The sequence below is a fragment of the Apteryx mantelli genome, chromosome 30 (assembly GCF_036417845.1).
Source record: "Apteryx mantelli isolate bAptMan1 chromosome 30, bAptMan1.hap1, whole genome shotgun sequence".
Taxonomy (NCBI): domain Eukaryota; kingdom Metazoa; phylum Chordata; class Aves; order Apterygiformes; family Apterygidae; genus Apteryx; species Apteryx mantelli.
In genome coordinates, this window is record NC_090007.1 from 1,896,124 (window position 1) to 1,920,580 (window position 24,457).

General features: G+C 50.0%; 1 protein-coding gene across 2 annotated transcripts; it reads left to right on the forward strand.

Moving 5' to 3' along the window:
- The first annotated feature begins 87 nt into the window (after positions 1-87).
- Positions 88-23,616, forward strand: HOMER3 (homer scaffold protein 3). 2 transcript variants are annotated; one of them, XM_067312590.1, is made up of 10 exons: positions 88-700; positions 10,038-10,182; positions 12,133-12,289; positions 13,171-13,302; positions 13,641-13,748; positions 17,383-17,504; positions 18,425-18,581; positions 20,492-20,602; positions 21,524-21,604; positions 22,531-23,616. In XM_067312590.1, the coding sequence occupies exons 2-10, from the start codon at positions 10,169-10,171 to the stop codon at positions 22,717-22,719; spliced, it is 1,071 nt and encodes a 356-aa protein (XP_067168691.1). In that variant the 5' UTR covers positions 88-700; positions 10,038-10,168; the 3' UTR covers positions 22,720-23,616. The 2 variants fall into 2 exon arrangements, with proteins under 2 accessions (XP_067168691.1, XP_067168692.1); XM_067312591.1 differs by lacking the exon at positions 10,038-10,182.
- The last annotated feature ends 841 nt before the right edge of the window (positions 23,617-24,457 follow it).

The following is a 24,457-nucleotide window of genomic DNA, read 5'->3' on the forward strand; positions in this document are numbered from 1 at the left end:
CGGCGCGGGCGGGCGCAGGCCCGGCTCTGCCCGGCAGGTGGTGCCGCCGAGCCGGCTCCGGCTCCGGGAATAAAGTCGGGAGAAGGAGCGGAGAAATGTGACCGAGATGGGGCAGTTGGTAGAGGGAGGAAGCGGATAAAAAAAAAAAAAAGAAGAAGAACAAAGAAATTGCGGTCGAGAAGAGAAGCGGCAGAAGTGGCTGCGCTTCTTCGGCTGCGGGGGAAAACTTGGGGGGCTGCTGGAGCAGCAGCGGGCAGGCGGCTTTGTCTGCAAGGGTTTGCAAAAGCACCACCTAATCCTGCCGCTCCCCTCCCATGCTGAAGGGAAGAAGGGATCCTGGGAGCCAGAAAGAAGGGGGACCTGCTGGGCACTGCGACGTCGCGGCGGCCGGGGGTGTGCCGAAGTTGCCTGCGGAGCGCCCTGGGCTGGTGCCGGGTGTGGGCGCCCGCAGCCCGGGGGGGTCCGGGCGGCCCCTGCCCTCGCTGCCCCGCACGCCCGGGGATTACTGGGCGTTTCGAGCCAACAGCAAAACTAGCAGATTTCAAAGTGAAATTCCGGAGGAAATTTAAAGAGCATCCGGATCCGGAGAAAGACAGAGAAAGAAAGAGGAAGGGAGAAATAAATCAAAACGTGGAGAGAATCTAAGGCAGCCGACAGAAAGGACGGGAGAGAAAGAAGCTGACACCCAGGCAAAGATGGGGTGAGACTGGCAGTTTATTATTCTTGCATTGCTTTTATTATTCATGGCAGCTGTGCTATTTTTAAGGTAACAGCTAAAGAAATGAAGGTTTTAAAATGCATTTTTTCCCTATTGCAAGCTCGAAAGTTTAGACGTGCCTTTTATTTTAGGGGTTAGAAAGTAGATAATTGCAACTCTCTGCAACTTCTTTAAATAAACTCGTAAGGGAAGCCTCCAGTGATCCATATGTTGTATTAAATCTGAACTGGAGGGGGTGGGGGGATTGGAGCTGGGCTGCGTTTGCAAACTTTCCCAGAAGTTAGAAATTACAGATTTTGTCTGGCTGCTGTGACTTTGGCATACAGTTAAATGGATCCTCTTTGCATTTCTAAATGGATAAATAGCTGATTGAAAATCCCTGGTGGTTACATTTATGATCCCCTCAGATTTTCCAAGGGTGAAATATGCTGCATGGATGTGGCAGTGTTTTTTTGGAATGGAAATAGGAGCTTAGCCTGGTATTTAATTTATGCCCTAGTTATAAGCCACAATCATGTAATTTTAAGGACGTGACATGTTGTTGTGAATTTCTTGTGCAATAAATTCTTCCTGGGTGTTTGAAAGTACAGTGGATCTGTAGGAAGCCTGCCTGATCAACTCCCTCCAAACATTTGGCTTTGACATACTAAGAGAAATAAGTAAAATTCTTAGTGGCTTGTTTTCCTCTTGCTAATTTTCCTCATGGACTATCTAGATAAAATGATTGAACAGTAAAACATAGACTTAAGAGGCAGAAAAGGAAGAGGCAAAAAAATCAAACACCAGTGTGAATCTGACATAGATCCTTTGAAGTTGGCAGAGTATATGCTGATCCAGGTTACATCAGAGAGTGTCCCTATTTTCCTGTAACCTTCTGGTGATCCACAAAGTTACAGTAAAACTCTTAGAATTGCCAGGAAGGGTGTAGCAAGCAGATAGGTTGGGACTAGCGCTTTATTCTCCAGGGTTATGGGATGAATCCTTCTTGGACCTACCATGGTTACACCCAGAAGCTAAGTGAATTCTTTAGAGGGCTGCCAGTTCCCATGAAAAATGTTGAGACAGTGTCATCGTCTCAGTCTGCTTAGGTTTCGCTATATAATTATAGTGCTGTAGTAGCAAGACTATTGTTAAGCCAGAGGTGACATTTCCACCCCAAATTCCCGGTTTTCACTTAAAACTCCTGAGTTAGTGTCTTTTTGCTTGTACGTTGATCACATAGGAATATTGAGTAGCTTTCAGCAGCATTTAGATTCCTCTGGGTGCAAAAGAGATTAACAGAGCATCACCTCTTACATCACTTTCTGACAGTTGATTTTAGTTAACTTATTTTTAAAGCAGGGACTCTGGTCTTCATTCCTCCATATTAGATTTCTTTGTAACCTCCTGTTCTGGTTTTCATGGATAAACTGTCCCTGGACTCTTTTGTAACCACTGCATTGTAGGTATTAATGCATTAGCACTTCTTCTTTGAAGAGTCTAGTTGTAAATAACTAAATTCCCTTCTGTCAGGATCAAGTGTTATGTCCTAGCTGAGTCTTCGGTAGACATTTGTTCGCATTTCAGATGAACATCTCTGACTTTCTGCCAATGGTATGGTCAAATATAAGCATAGGTAGATGTAACTTGCTTCTAATTTGTGCAGTGTAGAGTTTACTCACTTGTCACGTATATCAAACGATGAATTTGCCCACTCTTGTCTATATTGCCATCCCACCAACCTCTGCTAAGTGAGCAAGTTGAACTGGCCTTGCCAAAGGGGCTGCTGGATGTGCTTTTGGAGCTCTGGCAAGGGCAGGTCTAAAACAGCAGCAGATCCAGATCCGAGCGAGTTGTTCTGCTAAAGCTGAGCAGGCATCCCTGCCTAGAAGCACCAAGGATGCCATGGTTCATAAAGAAGATGCACAAGCAGACTATATGTTGGGCGCAGGAGAGTCATGGAGGGTTTTGAAATGCATATATATCTCCAGCGTCTCTGGTTCTAATTATTACTGGCTGTATTTTTTGGAATATATAAAGAATTAGGTGCAATCTGGCTTTGCTATTTTTTAACTTTAAGTGCTTTCCAGCCTTCCAGCAATGGTCTGTGTGTCAAAGAAAGAGCTACTGAAGCTTAGCAGCAGAAGTAACAGTTGTCCCAGAACGTGAATGTGCAGATCACGTCATAGACACCCAGTAGCAGGGTATTCAGCAGCCAAGATACTCTGTAGATGGAGACAGGTTTCCAACAGAAAAATTGTCTCTCCGCTGTGTTATGTCTTTAAATGACCTTGATCCCCTTTCTCTGTGCCTGACCTTGCATGCTTGCCGCTGTTCCTTACGCTGATCCGACAGGAGCGTATTCAGCCAGGATTCCTATGCTGCCCTTTATCTGCAGGCAGGCCAGGAGGCAGCTGCTTTTCATTCCTGTGCTAAACCCTGCTGGGTAATCCCTTGGGAGTGGGGGAGGCAGAGGGGAAAGCAGCCCATAGCCAGCTTCCATTGCTGGAGCTGCACTGCTCCACGTTTCCTTTGTGGCTGCGGGGTAGAAGTCTGGCCTCCTTCAATCCCATCTGGACACTAGCAGCATCTATGCATTTTCCCCAAGGTGACATTATGCAGCACGGAATGAAAGCAAAGCTGCAGCTAAGGGGGCTTGAAAACCTGCCTGGTGGTAAGAGCAAAGGGCTGCGCATCGGCCCTCCCAAACTTGGTTCCCAGCGCAGTGAGGTTTCGCAGTCTGGTGTCTAACAGCCAGTGTCCTGGGGGCTAGTGCCCAAATCCTAGGCAGGCAATATCAATGCACACCCTCTGCGCTCATTTGCAATGGAGCAGTAGTTTCCAAGGGCTCTGGAGGGAGTTACACCCAGTCCCTGACTAAGGCGAAGAGTTAGACTTTGGGGAGAAATGTAATGGGAAAGAGATGAGGTTTGACTCTCAGTCCCATTAACCCAAGCTTCCTCCCCAAACAGCACTGACATACAGTCAGCAGCAATTCAGGCTGCTGAGGGAAGATAAAAGGAAACAAAGAGGGACAGCAGTGGGGGAGGAGGAGAGGGAAGGATTAGTTCTCATGCCCTCTCTGTGCTCCAGTTCTGCCTCTTGAAATACTGGACTCTGTCTCTCTGAAACGCACTTCTCCCCTGAAAAAAACATTTCATCCGGAACAGTGCTGCTCAGTAGGTTTCTCGCACACGAGTGCTCTGGCTGGGCGATCCAACAGAAGGAAGAGCCCAGTTCCTGACGCAGCCAGCACGGCCTCCCAGCTGACTCAGCGTGGCGGTGGGCCGAGCTCTAGAGCTGAGCCACATATCTTTCATGCTCGCATGCTCTCGCATACCCCTTTCTGCTCTGCACAAGCGGCTCTGTGGACACCCGTCCAGGAAACTAGACTTTGCTTGCTGGGAGAAGGAACTTTCAGAAAGATTGCAGTGTCGATTGAGAAGTTCCCGCCACAGCAGCTAGGAAATCCTTACCATGCTAACCTGGTACTGTGACTAGCAACAGGCCTTTGTCAGACGACCTGTGCTTTTGGGGCTTGTTCGTTGTGGCTGCTTACTGAGACTGGGCACACTGCAAAAATATGTGCTCTGAAGGTATTCTGCTGCTCGGAGGAAACGTGCCACTGAAATCACCAGCAGGAGTCCCTCCCACCCCCAAGCCCTTTCCTGCTCTCGTGGCTGAGCACTACTGTGCTCGCGGTTCATGGAAGCAGATGATTGTGCTGATGTGGTGCTTTGTGGCTGACAAGGCATTTTTGTTTGTTTTTTAGACGAAGGAGGATCATAGGCTGCCTAGATCTAGAGCAAAGTATTTAAAATGATTACCCTGTCTGCATCCAAGTGCAGAGAGGCTGCTTTCTCTGACAAGTAAATGAATATCCCTGCAAAGAGAAGCCGCAGTGAGAGAGAGGAGGTGCAGGCTGGAGGAGAGCACAAGAACTTCCTAGGGATGCCCTTGGCTGAACCCCATCCAGGAGCACCAAGGCGAAAGCAGTTAATGAGAACTGAGCTCAGCCTCACCAGCATATTTCAGCTACTGCTTTCATGGCTAAAAAGGCCTTATTCCTAAAGCCCGGAGCTATTCATTCAATATTTCTGTTCCTGGAGTGCTTCAAGGGAGAAAGCTTATCCTGAGATTCACCCGCCAAATCTGTCTCTTAAAAATCTGTAGGTAACAGTTGTGTCTAGGATTAAATCCCTATCTTTCGTCACATGCCTCGGTTTGGAATTGATGACAGGACAGAAACATTAGCATTTGTTTGGAGAAAAGCAACTCTGAAAGCTTTCTTCTCCAAAGCAAAAATATCAAAGATTCTTCTCTCTGGTCATAAAGCAAAGAGGGCAGGTGAGCAGGATGTGATAAGTAATTCAGTTAACCAGAGAGGCATGTCACAGGCAGGAAGATAGGTTAGTGAGGCCCGAGTTAATGAGGATGCAGAATAAAAGGATCTCAAAGTGGGAAAAATCCTCCAGATTGCACAAAGAATAGGAGAAAAACAAGGACAAAGCGTAAGCCAAATGCAGCTGTGCAGTAGGAAAGAAACCACTCCCCACACCCTCTGTGGAAGAACCCACCCGGCAAAGACATCACTGGATGCAATAAAAGATCTAAAGCAAACAATAAAAACCTGGTTTCCTTTTGAAAAGGTCTGGCAGGAGGGCTACATTTTAGCAGTTGCCCTTAGTTTTAGGAACCTGCTGAAGAGAGTGAGCCTGTAACTGTCAAACAGGGTTTTCCTAAAGAGATGCAATTTGCATTGGAAATACCCAGAGAAAGTGGAAGCAATAAAGCATAATTTTCTCTAAGGAGGCCATGCAGTGTAAAGACCCCAACAGGCATCTGAGATTGGGGTTGGGGGGAGGGAGGGAGAGAGAGAACAGAGAAAATGTGGTGAAAAACACTGGAGCCGCCACAGTGCTATAGAAATGCAGACATAGAGATAAATGTCTTTCTGAACAGCTCTTGCAAAGGCTGTCCCTTCATCTAACCTGGGTTATTCCTTAAAATGGGAAAATGTTTCTTCATAGGATTTTATATCATTATCTTGTGGCAGGAGGATGGTGGTTAGAGTGGAGAATATGCCCTGTTCCTAGCTCTGTCAGTGACTCCCGTGGCTTGAACCAAAAATCTCTTCACCTTTTTACTTCTGTTCTGCTGTTAGACTCATCTGCAGGTTTAAGAGTGTTTCTCTCGTGAGGACTGGAGAATGAATTCTGTGAAATCCTCCATTAAAGGCGTCTCTAGCGAAGGGATTAAAGGTGGCTTGCTGTAAGGGGTGTGTGCGAACGCTCGGCGCAGAGGTGCGAGATGGGCTGCGAGGCAGGGCTGGCCAGCCGAGCTCCCAGCAGCTTGGTGTCGGCAGCTCCGCTTCAGCTGGGACGTTGTGTTATTGCAACGTGGCGGGACCGTGTTCCTGTGGTGCCCCTGTATATATGGATTCCTGCGGGCGCGTGCGTTGCAGGTGCATCAAGGGACAATCAGGGGACAGCACCTCTTGGAGGTGACTTGTCTCCCTTTCTGCTGCGAGTGAAATTCTCCAGGGCATTCTCGGTGTAGCAGCACTGGATTATGTTAGATCCCGCTTATGGAAAGGCCTGCAGGAAAGCCTGTAAAGAGGAGGGTAGAGCCCGTATCCAGGCAGGACCCTCAAGGACAGTCCATACATCCAGTGACATATGTGTTCAGAATATCACAGAATAGAGGGGCCAGCACTGTTTTTTAATCTTCCCCAGACTTTGCCTCATTTTATGCCCACTGTCCCCCCTGCTAGGTAAATGTGGCACTGGTGCCAGGGACTGAATTGATGCCATCTGTACCTCCTTGGCGTAGGGCAGCGCTTGCAGGGTTTGCTTCTCCACCAGGGTCTTGGGGGTATGTCAGTGTGCCCTAACCTGATGGGGCCCCTCGTTCGGTTAGCGAACTCGGTTCCTTTGGCCTGTTCAGTCCTTTGCTACTCTGCAGAGACCATAAATTAAGAGGACAAATAATGATTTGCTGTCCTGGCAATCGCGAAATAAGCAGCTATTCATTAAGAAATCAATCTGAATGCTGTAGTGATGGGAATAATATAAGAACGAAGGTGGAAATGAGACCAGCATGCAGTTTTACACATTGGTTTGATGACCACTGAGTCAGAGACTCCAGTCAGTGACCGAATCAGAGATGATTGATTCATACTCTGTATTCACATGTCCTCCCCAAATACCCAGTGACCTTTTTCCAGCTTCTCTCTTTGAGGAGAATCACCGGAATGACATCTTGTTGCAAGAGGAGACAGTAGGGTCTTTACTCAGACAGCATTCTGGAGCAAGGTGCTTTTTTTTATTGTGAGAAACCCATTAGAAATAGCTAGATTAGTTAGATCACCTCTTCATTTTGTTTTTAACTTTTCAGTTTTGCCTAGTAGCTGGAAGTCTGCTGCTGAATATTACAGAACATTCATCAGGGCAGGTCATTTTTAAGCTATCAGTGGGATGTGGAATAGCTAAATTTTGCCCTTCCCCCTTGGGCTGTGAACAAATGCTGGCAGAGACAAGATCTGGATCCTTTCCAGTTGCCATCAGGCACTTGCTGATCATGTCTGTATTTAAGCCAGATCTTTGTCCTTTCACTCATTTGCTTCGTTTTTCTTAATTATCTGCGAAGGACAGCCCTGGGGGGATGTAAGTGGTTTTATTTACACATGCCCTTTTCGCTGCTATGTCTGTATTGTTACAGGGACTCCCAGCTGGGAGCAGGAAAAGAAGTGTCAGCGTTTAGGGATGTGTGGAGTATCCAGCATATGCACTTAAAACACAGAGGGGAAAAAGGGCTATAGAGGGAGAGAGAACATGACAGTTTGAATCCTAGGCACTTGTGAGACTATTTTTAAATGCTTTGTAGTGTTTTTGGAAGCAAGAGGTCAGCGGCTTGGCCAGAAGCAAGCCGAACACAGATGAGCGCTCTTTAGACATTACTCTGCTCCTGCATCTTAGATCTGGCCTTCAGGACCTGTGCTTTTTCTGAGCTTCTTTCTGCACGTACACCAGACCCGGCAACCCTGCCTGCACCCACACCTTGCTATTCCATTCAGCTGTGCTGAACTGTGCCAGACTGCGCTGTGGTGGTTTGCTGCCAAAGAACCGTAGAAAGGCTGAGTTAGAGCCATTTTCATTTGTGCCTTGTTGGAGATGTGCCCCCAGATTTGCAGGCTTCATGGGCTCTGTCCCCAGGAACTCTCCAGAGCTCACATCCGTATTCCCACATCAATGTATTCTCAATTCCTATTTCTTGCTTTTATTCTCTCTCTTTCAGTTCGTACCACTACCTTCTCTCTCTTTCTGTTTTTGTTGTGCTCCACCACTTAGACCCTAGGAGAGCTTTTGTTTGCTAGGGTTTGCTTTAACCTTGTCAGACAAGTAAGTGAGCACTGAAAGGCAGGTTACCAGTCTAGCCAGAATCCCCTACAATGAATTTCTTTTACTAGCAGGATACATTTTGTATCATTTGCTGGATTTAAAAAGCAGATTTTTTTCCCCTACACCAGCACTTCAAAAGGAGCCTGAACATCTCTGTGCTGTCCTCAAGCAGAGCACAAAGTTCCCTTGAGCACTACCTATAGAGCTTAAGTAACTGCTTCCTAGAAAGCACTGTCCACATGCCGGGCTGGCGCTGTGCTCAGGTAGTTATGAGAAGGAAAAAGATGTGCTAACCCCATAAAGCTGTCTCTAGGCTCCGTTATTAGGGATGTGCAAGTTGGCAGCAGCTATTCCCATTTGCAGTGACGAAAGGGGAGACATGAAAGATAATTTCAGGAGCTGCTGCATATTTTGCTTCCCTCAGAGGTACGTGAGTGCAGGAATTCCCTCCTTGGCACCAGGCAGGCAGGTGAAGTTGCAGACATGCCCTGCTGCTGTTGCTGCCAGTTTGCTTTCTGTTGGAAACGAAGCACATCTGGTGTAACTGGCAGCAGGCCTATTTGGAGAATTTGAGATTTGTACCTTTGTAACTGGACTGGATAGACCGTTCTGAGGCAGCATGCAGTTGCTCCAGGGAAGACCATGAAGCATCAACAACATACAAGGTGTGTCAAGGCAGCAGTGATTACATAAAGGCATTAAAAGTAGAGCACCCTTCCCCATCAACACCTTCAGCGGTGCATATTTCAGCATAGCTGAGGCCAGGGAGAGAGTGTGAATGCCCAGGGCCGCGTGCTGGCTGAGGAAGCAGTCAGCTCAGCCTGATATGAGTGGAAAAAGCGTGTGCCAATACCTGTAAAGATGGGCTATTCTCCGGTCTGACAGGCTTTCCAGTGGCATTTTATTTTCCATTCCTGGTACTTGGAAGGAAAGTAATGCTGGCTTTTGTGGTTACTGGCGCTGTAATTACAAGACAGTAGGCATCCTGATGGCCCCCCTGAGCCTCTTCCGTCCTGGAGTGATCAGTAGGAAGACTGTGGGCAGTTACGGGTACTAAAAGACGCTCAAAGTTGACCTGCTTGGAGGCAGCGCTAGCAGAGGGGCTGGGGAGTCTGGGCTCCCTGCCCCTTCTAAAGGCATCCTTCACAGTACGAGTTCGCTATCTTACCCCTTTCTTGCCTTTTCTTTTTGAGACATGCGGAGTGTCAAGTGCAGGTGATAAGGGGCAGAGCGGGGTGGGGGCCATTTGCTGGAGAGACTAATTTACAAAGCAAACGAGTAGCATAGCTGTCTCAAATGCCATGGGGAGACAGCACAGGGCAGCAGCAGGGGTTCCTCATCGCTGCGGTCTGGGATCGCGCCTGGCTCTGTGCAGCGCGGGGCAGGCGGTGCACACAGCGGGCGAATTCCCAGGTGCCGCTGCAGCACCGTCCCGTGGGCAGGGAAGGGTTATCTTTGGGAATGTCGGAGAAGGCCTTGTCGGGGCACATGGCAGGGGACAGTCCGGTACATTACTTGGTCTGAAACCTGCTGCGATCAGCAGGATGCTTTCCATTGACTCTGGGTGCAGGTCTCACTGATGAATAGTGAGCACAAGAATAACTGCTGTGCGTTTGAGGGGTTATCTCTGAGGAGGGTTTTCCATCACAGTGTCACTGCAGCCGGCGTCATGTGTGCATTACTGGAAACACTGGAGCCTTCCAGTCTCCCCTGTGGCCCTCTCCCAACAGCCGGCTCCTGCTGCCAAAGGGATTTACTCCAGTTACACAGCTCACTCAATTAGCTCCCATGACAGGGAAGAAAGCTTATTCAGTGATAAGAAATCATTACAAATTACAAGCTTTAAGAGTTTGGGACAAATGAACCCCCTAAATGCTGCCTGGTTGCACGCTCTGTCTGTTCTCTATGTGATAAATAACAGCTGACTTTTCCATCGCTAGGAAATGAATCACTGTGGAGGCAAAACCAAAAAGGAGCCTCAGTCCAGCTAGGAGACCTGGGAAGGAAGCTGCTGGAGGAGAGACCCGTACTAACTCCGCTGGCCTGTAGTCTGTCTTACCCTTACTAACAAATGTCAACAACTAGGTAATGTCCTTCCTTTGTTCTGTCTGACCCTAGCCCGGGGCTTGGGGATTAAGATGCAGAAATGTAGGTTGTCTGAACTCTGTGGATGCTGTGTCTCAAAGGATGAGGTAGGGCTAAAGCCATGAGCCATATAAAATAGAGTATCTGTTAGCAGAGCCCAGAGAATTTGAGTCTCATTCCAAAAACGTACTACAGCTGGCTAAAACCAGCCGGAGAGGATGCTGAGAAGGGGCTGGTCTAGACCTGCTTGCAGTCTGCCTCTGAACAAGAGATCTGAGTCTAGGATTGCAACCTGGGAACCAGGCTGGTGACTGGAAGGTAGAAGGGAGGATTTTATTGCATTCCTAAGCTTTGGTGATGAGTTCAGAAAGCACCAGGTACAGTCATCTTCAGGTAGAGGGGAGGGTTTGTTCATTGCGGCTGTGAGGCCTTGAAACGGAGCAGGAATATAAATTTCTGGATTTCAGGGACTTGCACGTAGCAGAATTGTGACTGTGCCCTGTCTGCAGCTGTTGTGCTTGGGGAGGGTGTGTGGGATGTTTCCAGTCACATCAGACGCCACCAAGTCTAGGTAAAGAATGCGACAGTGGCCAGTGCCTGGGGTTTTAAAGCAAAGTCAAATAAAGACCACCAAGCCCTGATGCACCTGGGCTGTTGTGTCATGGAAACATTCCTTCCTGCCTCCTGAAATGCTCATGTTACATCCTGATGCCTGAGACTTGATTCCTTAGCTCCGCTCACATATTACTGGTTACAAAATCCAGGCAGCACTTGGTTCAGTGCTCTCTTGCAGCAGCTGCACATTGTGTGGTGAAGTGTTTCCTTTGATTCATTCTTAAGTGACCCACTTTTAATCCTGTGATGTGACCTCTTACTGCAGGATGCGCTTCCCAAGCATGAGTCAAGGAAGGAAGAGCTGTGTTGAGGGGAAGGCACTTTTTGTGCTCATATCCAAACGCATTCTACATCCACCCGTTCTCTTAGAGCTCCGCTCACAGATCTCCTGGGAAGCACAGCTAACGCAGCAGCCCGAGAATCATATACCAGGCAAAGTCACCATGAACTGCCTGCTAAGGTGCATGGGGATAGTGAAAGAAAGCTTCAAATCAGGCTAAAAATATTGTAACCACAAGTCACTAGTGTAATTCTGTTGCTCCAGCTGTGTTGTGCAGGACCGTCTGATACGCCCAAAATGTGAGATTGTGACATCCTATTTGCATATTTGCCTGCAAGTTGCATGGCCATCCTTGGTATATGTGCATAAGAGACCTCAGGGTAGTAGCCAGATATTGCTGGCATGATCAGGCTGTGGTCTCTGGGAATATCTGAAGACTGCAGAGGAGGAGAGAGAAGTTCTTGAGGAAAGTAAGAACCTCTACCTGTAGTTCAATGGCCATGGTGGCTTTGTTACCATAGCAAGGGTATTTTCATAGGCCAAGGTCACTAGCATGCAGGGAAAGCTGCTGCCATTATGCTGCCTGAGTCGTGGGCAAATAGGAGGCATAAACAGCCCTGAGGCTTTTACTTTGAAATAGCATCAGCCAGCAGTCCCCAGCGGTTCATGAGTTTTAGAAGAATGCCAAGGATGTGAGATGCTCCCTGGGAGAGCACAGAGAAAGCCAAAGATCTCAGAAATGGAGCTCACAGGACTGATGGAGGACATCGGTCCTGACTCTCCTCGTAAGGAGGGACACTAGATGATACCAGCCCAGATAGTGGACAGTTGCTACTCCCTGTGCAGAGGCTCAGTGAACTGCTGCTTGTTGAGAGGTGCCGGGTCCATGGGAGCTGCGGGGCTTAGCACCTAGCATCTTGGATCCCTGGAGAGGAGGCAAAGAGCAGAAGAGCCTCCAGCAGTGCAGAATGCAGCACAAGTGCAAGGAAGTCGTGCACTTGCCATGTTGCTCAGCTTCCCCTTTGCCCTGACAGCTCTGTTCGTTTCCGTTGCAGGGAGCAGCCAATCTTCAGCACCAGGGCCCATGTTTTCCAGATCGACCCTGCCACCAAACGGAACTGGATCCCTGCCAGCAAACACGCCTTGACTGTCTCCTATTTCTACGATGCCACACGCAATGTGTACCGGATCATCAGCGTGGGGGGCACCAAGGTAGGGGACCTTTGCTGACAGTATCGCACAGCTTAACAGCAAGTTTCTCTCCAGCCAAAGTCTGTTCTGGAATTGATGCTTTCTGTGTTGAGCTGATCAGTTTTCAGCATGGGGCACTCCAGCATCTTCACCATTCCCTGTGGGAATTCCATGCTCAAGTGTATTTAGCATTAGACAGTAGACTTCGTGCTGGTGAAAAGCATGTCCTGCAGGCCAATGCCCTCTCTCCCCAGAGCATGCAAAGCACAATTTCTTTCTGAGAGCCTTGGTCCCATGGGAAAACCAACCCCCATAGATATAATGAAATCACAGAAAGACAGAGGTTGAGGGACTCTCAGAGGTAGTCAGTTCAGTCATGTCCACAAAACAAGATTAACTCTCCCTAAACTGTTCTTGACAGAAGTTTTCCTGATTTTTTTTCTGAAGACCTCCAATGGCAGATTCAGCAGTTTTCCCAGGCAATTTGTTTTGGTTCTACCCTAACCAACAGAGCGTGTTTCATAATAGCTAGCTCTGAGTGCTGTTTAAGCCCTTTCCTTTTTTTCATACTTACCATGAAAATGGAGAACATCAGAAAGTTGTTCAGTCCCCAGAGATGCTCTGTCTCTTATCTTTTCTTCCAGCAATGGAGGCTCACTGAAGCTGACTATGCTTTTTGCAGTAGACAGCAAAATTGAGATTTTTTTTCATGTCACACAGCCAGACTAGAAAGACTTTTGGTCACCACAAGCCTGAACAACTTAAAAGCCATGGCTCCTACCCCCAGTTCTTAGAGCACACAGTGATTACAGTGGTCAGAGCACTCCTGAAACGTCCCACACTGTCACCCTGCGCAGCAGGACAGAGGTTCCTCTGACTCTCATTCTTCCCTCTCTCTACAGGCGATCATCAACAGCACTATCACCCCCAACATGACCTTCACAAAGACATCCCAGAAATTTGGACAATGGGCAGACAGCCGAGCCAACACAGTTTATGGTTTGGGCTTTGCTTCAGAGCAACATCTCTCCCAGGTAATGCTGTAGGTCTTTGATCCCAGCAGGGGGAATGGCCCAGAAACCCTGAAGGAGATATCAGCCTCAGGAGAAAAGACTTCAGGATCCTGGTGTAATGCTGTTATGCTGTTTGCACTGTGCTAAAATCTAATGCTTAGCTAATTCCCCAGCCCTGACTGCCAGAATCATGGGTAGGGATGGGAAGGGGCTATTTCCTGAATTTTATTGTTAACTGAATAGCAAGTAAAAAGCATGTTGAATGAAGTAGCAAAGTGAGGAAGGATAGCCTGGGCATCAATTCTAGCTTGTTCTGCATTTCAGTTTGGCAGCAGAGTGACTTTACCACTCCCCTCTAGTTTGCAGAGAAATTCCAGGAAGTGAAAGAAGCAGCCCGTTTGGCAAGGGAGAAGTCCCAGGATAAAACAGAGCTGACCAATCCTGCCCTGAATATCACATCTCATCAGGTAACGCTCGGAAACGGGGGTGGGAAAAGCACATTGCAGAGAGAGGGCTGCTGGGGAAAATGGTCACTGTGCTGATCTCCTCAGGTAACTTGTGTATGCCTCTCCCTTTCTTTCACCCTGAGGGCTTTCTTGCCACACACTGGGGAGATTCACATTTTGATGACGCCTATGGCCCTGAGATCACTCTACTGAGGCAGATGAAGTGGATTAATTAATTACTACTTAAGTGGAGCTCCTGGGAAGGTTCATACCCCTCCCTCTTTGCCAGTTAAGGTGTCAAAACCACTTGATGACTGATAAGGCCACACTAGAGGAGTCATTTTGCTCTTCAGAGCTATTCAGTCTCCCTGGGCTCAGTGTGACAATGATGGGCGAGCAGCATATGGGAGTGCAGGTCACCTGGATGAAGACTGTGGGAAGGAAAACATATAGCTTTTGCAACCATTTGGTTCCCTTGCTGGATGTGTGTGGGGGGGTTCCCTCCCAAGTGTCTCATAGGTGAAGGTGCTGGCCCTGGTGGTCCATGGAAAGACCAAGTGATTTCTTAGAGCTACTAACTAGGGAATCCTGGCCAAACTTTTTCCATTTCTGTCTTATTTCTACTGTGGAAGAGAAGTAGCTGTGCTATGAGAGCAGAAATCACTCTGCCCCTTTGCAACTCTCCACTGTTGTAGAACTGCAAGCATGACAGCCAGTCATTCAATTTTCTTTTCCCCAGGAGACCAAGGCAGAAAGCTTACGCTCGTCACAGGTCATTCTCGCGTGTATTGCACTTGCAATTGTTACCCGTTTCCCTGTATAGCTAAACCACCTCCAGCAGCAGCAGGATGCAGGGGAGGGGATATGCTGCAGGGAACTTTACCCCTCTTTTCCTCATGGTGCAGCAGTTCAGAGGTGACAGTAAAGTTGCCCTCCCAAATGGTGCACTCCAGAGGTGACTGTACGTTTCCCTGAGCTCCAGGCAGTAGGAGAGAAGCTGTAGGATGGAGGACACCGCGTTCTCCTGGTTGAGTACAGATGGAGTGGCAGCAGAGGAGGAGGAGGGAGTGCGAACAGTACCTTGGCCTGCAGGGAAAAGAAGGGGAGGTGGAGGCGGTGGCTCTGCAGAGACTGGAAATGCCATGTGGGGTGGAAAAAAGGGGAAGATCTGACTGGCTTGTTGCTGCCACAGACTCTGCCCCATCCTAATGGGTGGCAAATGAAGGCAGGAGTAGAGTAGAACATGAATAGTAGAGCCAAACTTTTAGGCAAAAGACTCTCTGGTCAGCAACTGTTGCCCAAGACAGTGATTCACAGTTGGCTGCAGCTATGAGAGCTCCCCTGGCCTGGGAGACGGAGGCTGGGTTTTGGGACGCGCCTTCTTATCCTGTTTACACCACGCAAAATGTGTCAGGAGTCAGAGCAGGACACATCCATCTCTCCTCCCTGTGCTGCTATGGCAGCTTGCAACAGAAGGGATAAGGTGGCTGGAAGTGAAGGTTAAATACAGATCAGGGAAATTGCCTCAGATTCTTCATTCTTACCTGATTCAGCAGCACTAAAACTGCTGCAACGTGAATGCATACTCACTTTCCCGTTCGGCATGTCCCGTCTCGGAGCTCACACACAAGTATGCAGGGCCCCAACGTGCAACCATCTGGCAGCCAGCACACTGACACACAGCAACACATGCCGTGTCCTCCGCCTTGCGGGCATGCGCACCTTGCCCTGTGTTTCCTGCCTCCCCCAGCCTGCACGTGCGGCAGCCCATCTACCCGCTGCAAGCCAGCGCACACACATACTCCTTTTTCACTGTCCCATGGCTGATTTTCAATCTTTACATTACTAGAGCTACACATGTGAGTCTCATCCTTGAATAATTAATTGTGTTGCTGTTTGCCAGTGAGGAGAGAGCAGATCTGCCTCCTGTAATTAAATCAGGTCTCCCTGATTTTCTGCCTCTCTGCTAGTTTATTTAGGCTCCAGACTTTCGGAGCTGTGGAAATCCCTGGAGAGCAGCTCTCCCCCATTCTCTAGGACCTTGTAGGCCAATCATCATCCCGTTTAGCATCTCCATCACAGAGTATGTCAGTGGGGATGGTATAGGCAACAAAACAATGTGGAGCATCTTTAACTGTCATCAGTTTCAGCTGGAGTCACAGGGGTCACACATCAGAACAGGAAGCTTCTGCCCCTTCCCTGCCTCAGTTTCTCCACCTGTAAAAGAGGCTTGTAGGTGAGGCAGATCTGTGTTTTGAAGGTGTCAGCTCTTGATCACTCTCTGGAAGGTTTCTTGAAGCTGCTGTTCAATACATCTCATGGCCCTGCCTGGCTCTATTTATAGATGTCAGCTGACTCCGAAGGCAGGTGGCTGTCCTTACCACTGGCATTTGAGGGCTACCTATCAAGTCCAGCAGGCTCACCAGCCACCTGGTCTCACAGCCCCCAACTTTAGTATCCCTGAGGCTCAGTGCTCAGGGTGTCTTTTTATAGCTGTTTGCCCTGTCTGTGCCAAGTCTTTTCCCTGCTGCGAGAGACGTGAGGGGAGGCTGTGAAGGCAGGGTCTTTTGGAGGGGTTGGAGGAAGTAAAGTCCACTGTGGTGTTTGTACATTCATGTCTGCTCCCCTGTTGGTTCCTTCCAGCCTGTGAGCATATGAATTGTGTGTCTCTGCTAGCTCTGATGTATGCAGGAGCATGGAGCCATAGAGAAGGGGCATCCTTTGGTGCAGGGACTCTAAGTCTCTCCTCCCATGCCTTTGGGAAGTGGGTGCTGCAATCCTCTGAGCAATAACAGCATCCCCCTCCCTTGAGCCTGGTGTCTTAATTCAAGGTACAGAAGCTGGACTCACAACTGAACCCAGGTGGCCGGTCAGGTCTGTTCTTAGAGTTTAAGTCTTTCTACTGCACTGAGAAACAGCAAGAAAATCCTGTTATAGGGCTCAGCAAAACCCTGAATGCCTGAAACAGCCAGCTTGAGCAGTTTGGTGTGTTGTGTCCAGCCACAAGGCTCAAGTTACAGGCTGTGACATCACTGGCATTTTTCAAGGGGAAGTTGAGGGCCAGAGAGTTCACCACCTCAAATAAGGAGGGAGGAATAGCTGCCGTGTGCAAGCTGTGAGCCCACGTGCTCAGGGTGTCTGTCCACTGGGGTAGCTGCCCCAGCACGGCGTGGCGACAGGGAAAGGGAGGACGTGGCAGCAGGGCAGCTGCTGAAAGGGAGAAGCTGAGCAGGACACACACTAACTTACCTATCTGAGAGGAATCCCCTGCTGCTGTGCTCTAGTCCTTCCTGGTGGGCTGGGATAGATGCTGTGTTGTCTGTCGCTCCTTCTGCACTGCTGCACAGCCAGCAGCAAAGCAGCCGCCCTGGAACAGAGGAGGAACTCTGTCCGCACAGCCTCTGAAATCATGATTACGCCATGACTGGTGCTGATGAGCCATATGTGAGGCTCTTTGCTACCCCTTGTCGTGTTGAGCACAGCACTGCCTAGAAGCTAGGGATCAAAAGCCAGAGTTGCTCACAAGAGTGTAGTGGCTGAGAACTAGCCCTGGGGCAGTTAAGGACCCAGCCTGTGAATGAGTCTGCAGAGAGCTTGTGGCCACATGTCTTCGTCCTTGCTGCTGTACGATAACCACCTCTTCCTTCTCTCCCAGGTACTTCCCAGCCCCATCATCAGCTCCAATGGACCAGGGGAAGACAAGCTATTCCGAAGCCAAAGTGCCGATGTTGAGATAACAACAGAGAAGGAGCGGCTGAAGAAGATGCTTTCGGAAGGGTGAGGCTGCCTTGGGTGCTCTCTGCTCCTGGCTCCTAAACTGGCTATTCCAGAAGAATTTGGAGAGTGTCTCTGTCATCCCAATGCTCACAGAGTCCCTGAATGACAGGGTGGTCCCAGCCCAAATGCTGTCGACTCAGTGTTTCCTCTTCACATAGCCAAGTAACGTCCCAGGTCCTCCGCCATACCCATTTCCCTCCTTCTCCAAGGTTTTTCCAGCTTGGAGGTGAAATACGCTGCTTAGGCAATGCGGGAAAGAGAATGCTTGGTGCCCACAGCAGTGATAGCTTGATGCCAGTTATCTACAGATCAGTAGTCTGTGATACCAGAAGATGTTCACACTTCTCCAGCTGGCCTAAGGCTGCATTTGTGTTAATTCCCCTGATGATTCCAGCAAAGTCCCTGCTACTTCTGGTCTTTGTCTAGTCAAAAGACTCCAGGCTGGATTCTGCCCTGTAGCTCCCATTGAGCTCCCAACTAAACACTTAGAATATATTTAAATTAAAAGCAAGTGTCCTTTGCTACCTTCTCCTAACTGTGGGATGGTAGCGGTTTTATTCAAAGCAAACTCAGATCTAATGAGGGTTTAAAAATGGATTCACAGTCCCACGTTGCAAAGCCCCTTTCTCGTAGCTGTATCTCTCCCCAGCCATTAAACTCACAGTGTGATTTCTGCAGTTTCAAGCAAGACACATGGTCTCCAAGTGAAATATTATCTGGGGATAGAGGAAAGAGATGCAAATTCAGGGCTGGAATATGCATTTAATTTTGGGAAGCAAAATCAAAGCCAAATTGAAAGCAATGCAGGAGCAGGGAGCTGCTCAGCACTACCAAGAGCATGGTTCACTGCATGTTTGCACTGGAGGGAAGAAACCTTCATGGTGAGACTCCCCTGCACACTCTCCTGTTCTCTCACACAGTTCAGTGAGTGAGGTCCAGTGGGAAGCTGAGTTCTTCAGCCTCCAGGACAACAACAACAAGCTCGTGGCTGCTCTCCATGAAGCCAACGCCAATGTGGACCAATGGAAGAAGCAGCTGGCTGCGTATCAGGAGGAGACGGAAACGCTGAGGCAGCGGGTAAGATGAGGGTGCTTGCAGAGCTGGTCAGAGGAAACCCTGTCCCAGGAACAGATGATGCCCTTGGCCCCGTGCTCCCCTCAGTTTCCACAGGCGTCAGCAGAAGTCAGGCTGCGGATCTGGGATGCTGCATGAACCTGGCAGGGAGAACATGTCAAGGAATAAGGCCACATAACCAGGGAGCCCTCACAAGAGCTCCTGTTCTCTGCAAAGCAAGCTGTGGGAGCACTGAGTCCCCCTGGATAAAGGGAGGAAGCCAGAGCACAAAACCAGAGAATAGAGGCTTCCCTCTTAGATTTTCTGGGAGTGGTTCCCAGCTGCCAGCAATATCGAACGAGGGCCGCGCTCCCCTGGAGCTGGGTATCAGGACAGTCTTTTGACTGCTGAGAGACAGGATGAAAATTGCTCTATCTGCTATAATTAGCTTGGATCCAAGCTGCAGCGTCATGAAACCCGGGTGGCACAGTACAAACAACCCCTTGTTTGGTTGGAATAATAGGATCTTTTGACCTATGTAATGTCAGAGAGGTCACGGATCAACTGAGGGGGCCTGTGTGCACGTCTGGGTAGAGGAGTGACAGTCACACGGTCAGGCTCATTGGGAGGGAAGAACTGCAAAGCATTTGGGAAAGGGTTTTAGGACCTTTGGGGTTTGGCTGGGAAGGGACTCTAGAGCCCTGGTGAAGGAGGCATAAAGCTATTTCACTTCTAGATCGCTCATTCAAAAGACAGCAGGGATTTATAGCAATTAACAGCTGTTTCTGCTTGATGGCTGTTGTGTGGCCGGTCTGTGCAGTAAACAGCCATCCCCCAGGCTTCACTGTGCCCACTGCTAATTCTCAGTGCTGAAGTCAGACAGTAAAAGAGCTGCGCAGAACAAGTTTTCTCCTCTGCAGCAGAATCCCATCCTAGGTATAGCAAAGACCTTGATTATGCATATGCAGAGGTGGGAGGGGGCTGGCTGGGACAAGCTGCCCTTTCCCTGCCGTTGCTTTGGGAATATTTAACTGTTTGGTGGCTGCTTTCACAGCCAGGAGATATGAGTGAGGATCTCGTGAGCCTCAGGCAAAGGGCAACTACTGGGGACCTTGCAGAATCACAGACGGGATTAGAACTCAAGGAAATATCCAGATTTTTGTCCCTATACCATAGCATTTTGGGAAAAGAGCTGGTTCATGAAGGGTTGATTCTGGCTGTGACTCTGCAAGCCTGACAGCTCACGACTCCTGTTACACAAACCTCAGCGCAGGCCCAGTCCGGCCAGCGTGGCCCCGCCACCCCTGCTTGTAGGAGAGTGTCACACTGGGGTTCAAGCCCCATTTACGCGAGAGAGCCCATCACTGAAGCTGCACTCGTAAAGCTCAGTGCAGACCTCCTGAGAGCTCAGGGCCCTGCAATAGCTGCTGCAGACCATCTGATGAGCCTTTAAAAATGAATCCTCTCCATGAATAATTTAAGCCACTGGGCTGCATTTTTCAGAAATGGGGAGAATGCCTGGGCAAACCCTTCTCCCCAGCTTTGCTGTGGTAGAGCTGCAGCAACTCCCTTGCCCTCAGCAGTCTCTGCGCAGGGGTGTAAATGGAGCTGGATCCGGCCATCACTGTGGATTGTAGGCTCGTGTGCTTGATGTCAGCCAGCCAGACTTTGTTGGAAGTGTGAGACTGCAGGAGAAGGCAGAGAGAGAATCTCGAGCCAGATTTCTGCTTCGATGTGTTTCTGTGCATGATCTGCACAGCGAGGAAGGAGGGAATTTTTGCCCAACAGCCACAGGGTGGGAGCTGCTACCCTGTTGTGAGCCCAGTTGTGTTTGCGACAAAGCCAAAATGCAACAGAGAATGACTGTCAGTGATAAGGCATCAGGACGTTCCTGTATCTCTGAGCACACCTTCCCCACTCCTGCTTCCATGTAGGTAGCAGAACTGGAGTCGCAGGGGGCTCACGATTCCTCCAGTGAGAACAATAAAGAAGATCTGAGCCAGACCCTGGAGGAGCTGGAGCTGCTGATCAAGACAAAAGATGAGGTAATACCCCTCCAAAGCAGAGCGAAGCCCAAAGCAGGGTTAACTGTGAATCACCGACACCCAGTCTGTCATCACAGCTTGTCTGAGATCAGAGCACACCTTGCGCTGTTACGCACGCTGCCTGTGCAAGCCGAGGAGCCTCGCAAGCCAGCACAGCCCACTCAGTGGTCTCCCTCCCCAGAGAGGCAAAGCTGAGTGAGTGCTGGGAGTTTCCCATGCAAACGGTGCTGAGCAGAGAGTCTCAGCCACCGCACGAATGGCAGGGCTGTGCCTTGCCCCTTCCCCTCACAGCCATCTGCAGCTGCAGTTAGTGTAATAATTGTCTCTCGCTTTCACTACATTTAAATGAATGATTTAAAGCACAGTTTTAATTACAGAGGCTGTGAAGGAGGGGAGATACGGAGAGAATCTCTCTGATTTGCACATCAGCAGGCTCTCTGGTGGCTGTGCATCAGCAGGGTGGGTGGGCAGAGCCTTAGAGTTGGAGCAAGACTGCAAGGATTGGAGTACGCAGGTGTTTGGAGGTTCTTTGTTCCTTGGAGAGAAGAGATCTCTCCCCTCACCCCAGACCTACCTAGGCCAGAGGAAAAGCCCAGGGGCCAGGATGGGTAGAGGCTTTCACTCAAGACCTCACCCTGAGAGCCTGGAATTTGTTCTCAAGCAGAATGCAGAGGCCACTGAACCTTGCTGGTGCTCAGCTGGTCATCTTGATCAGGGATTGGGCGCTTAGAGAGAGGCAACAAGTACAGCAGAAGTGGAAGGTCAGAAAGGAAGGTATTAAGGAAGACAAATTTTGGAGCTGGATGTGATTATGTGATCCTTGGAGTGAGGGAGAGGGCCTTGGGTGAGATACATGGTGGGAACAGGCCCTGCTGTGACAGGGGTGGATCTGGCATCATGATCTTTCTCCTTGTGTTTTAGGAAATTCAGATGCTGAAGAGCCAGAAGTGCAGCCGATGGGAAGCAGAGGGTGAGCGTGAGGAAACACTGCAGAAGCTGCAGGTAAGGATGGCAGATCTGGGACACCTCTGCACTCGGAGTAGAGAGATCTGTCCCCGTTTCTCGTTTAAACCAAAGAGTGATTTTCACAGAGCTGCCGTGCCTGTCCCTGCCCCTGGATGATGGGGACTAGTCCTTGCCTATGTCTCTAACTTCCGCCACCCTCCCTGTATCGCTCAGAGATACAGCGTGGAACACAGTCAGCGGGCAATAGCAAACCCAGCCTGCAAGTACTCTCTGCTAGTGCTCACTGCGGCCCCTGACATGGGACTGGAGCTGGGGTGGAGGCGTCCCGTGACCTCCATCCCTCCGAGGTGCCTGTTCAGCTCGCTGGATGGCCAGGGATGGTTGGGGGGGCCGCAGAGACTTGCCAGCCACCCCGTGGGGAGCAGAGCTCTGACTCGGTCCGGCTGGCAGAGAAGGGCAGGCGGGAGAAGTGCAAGCTGCTCTGTGCCTCAGGGCAAGGACGCAGGTGGAAGCGAGGTCTGTTGTGCAGACTCTGGGGCGCTGCCCGCCCGTGCCCACCTCCACCCACTGACGCGGGGGATCTGCTGCAGGCTCAGCTCAGCACACAGGCACTGGTTTTCAGGGCAGGATAATATCTCCAAATGTTAAATGGCATCAGAACTGGAGATGATGGGCATGTGGGGAGATAAACATTTATAGCGCCTGTGCGAACTGTGGGCCGATGCCTGGATTTGGGGCATGTGTGCTCACATGTATGTGCACGCTGGGGTGCTGTGGCTCAAGATAGGGAGGACCCACCGTGAGAGAACCCCTGCAGACCGGGGGTGGCTGGGTGTGGGTGGCCTGGCACCGAGACAGCGGCAGAGCTGTTTAGTGGAGATAAGCGTAGTTGTCCATGAACAGCACGTGTCGATGCTGTGGTGCCAGGACAGCTGCCTCACTGCACTTGCATCCTTTGGCAGGAGCTGGAGACACGCAACGCGGAGCTGGAGCGCCGCCTTCACCTGTCTGAGCAGACGCTGGCCGAGACCCTGGCTGAGAGGGAGAAGATGCAAAGCGAGGTCACCAAGGTGGCAGAGATAATGGATGTGAAGATTTTCGAGCTCAGCGAGATCCGTCAGGGACTAGCCAAGCTGGTAGAGAGCAACTGAGGAGCAGCACTCAGGGAGGAGACACCTCCGGGAGGAGGGGAGCCCAAGCTGGGACTGGTCACTGACAGCAACTGTAGTCACAGAACGGCCTCAAGGCCTGTTCGGGCAGGATACACCAACATACCAGCAGCTGCCTGGACAGCGTGGAGACCAGCCGCGGCCACTTACTGCCCACTGAACACCCAGTTGGAGGGCAGAGGGGACCTGAGCTCCTGAATCCTCCACAAGGAGCATCTACAAGTTACAGCCTGGCCTCTCTGGACCCTGCCATAGCTGTGGCATGGCCCAGAGACAGCAGGCTGTCCCTGTGCTGCTCAGCAGCTTGTCTGTCCCAGCCTCCCTGTTGCCACACTGCATCTCCAATGTTTTTACAGTTCTTTTCTAGGGAAGGGGCTGAGCAGCCTTCATGTTTTTTCAGTAGTTTTTTAGGGAACCACTTGCCTTTTGCAAAATATGCTGCCTCTGCTTCCCTACCTCGGGAGGGAGGAGAGGTGCCAGCACACCGAGGACAACAGTTGTTCCTTTTCCTTCTTCCCCAGCCCTAACTACGTCGTGTCTAACAGGATCCAGTAATGCTGGTCACTGTCAGGAGCTTCCAGATGTAGCAGAAGTCCCCACTGCAGACAAGGGTGCTTGCCTGCCCACGTGTCCTTTCCCGGGTTCAATCACATCCTCCAGAGGAGAAGGAACTGCAGGTTTTAAAGCTCTTTTTAGTTTAACACAGTGGGTTTTTATGACTTCTTAAAACTGCTTTAAGCTGAGAGCACAGGCCTGGTTGGGATAGGGGCATTTGAGAAATGGGACACTCCCAAGGGGGTGGACAACCAATTGCTGGATTGGTATCTCTCCCAGCCTCTAAGGACTGCAGTTAATTGGAATTAAATGGAGCAAATCGCAGTTGCTCTTGGGGTTTTTTTTCTCTTTTTTTTTCCTTCTTTTTTTTAATTGGGAAACAGCCCACAGAGATGTCCCGCTCTGTGTCAGCCTGAGCAGTATTCCTTGTAAGGGTACAGGCCCCAGCTTGCCGTGCTTGGCCGGATTAAACAAGAACATGAGGCGTTTGGAGTGTGCTGGGACCGGTGCCCATTGGGCACTGTGGGAAGTTTGTGGGTTATCATAGATGTTGTCTAGTAATAGGAATCGAGCAAGGCCTGAGGGAGGCACTGCGGGAACCTGGAAAGTCGTGTCTCCCCAAGGTGCCCTCTAAGTCTCTGTAGTTACCTAGGCGCATGCTTAGCCCTGTGCTGAATGATGAAGCAGTGTCTGTGTAGTAGTAGTTAGTAACCTTACAGGAGTGTTGCTGGATTTGGATTTTTTTTTGTTGTTTTTCGCTCTCTTTGCCGCTATAGGTTAGGCAAAGATAGCAGTAATCCTGGGAACGTTTCACAGGCCTGCAGAAATCCTGGCACTTAGCAAACATGGGATGCCAAGTACTGCCTGCTCCGCGCCCAGCCGAACCTTGGCGAACCTGGGCAAAGGCAGTACGGCTCCTCAGGGCCTGCCTCTCCTTTCACTCACCTGGTGACCAAGAGAGGAACCCGCTGCTTCACACACCGCCTGCAAGTCAGGGCAGAAATAGGTCTGGCACCTTGGAAATTTGCTGGAGCGGAGAACTGCTGGTGACTGCGCGCTGAATTGTGTCTAGGCAAGGCCCTTCCCTCTCCCAGGGGTGATGAGGAAACGCTGAGATTTCCAGACCTGCGTAGCCGGGGAAGGGCTTTTCTGTTTGGGGATTTGG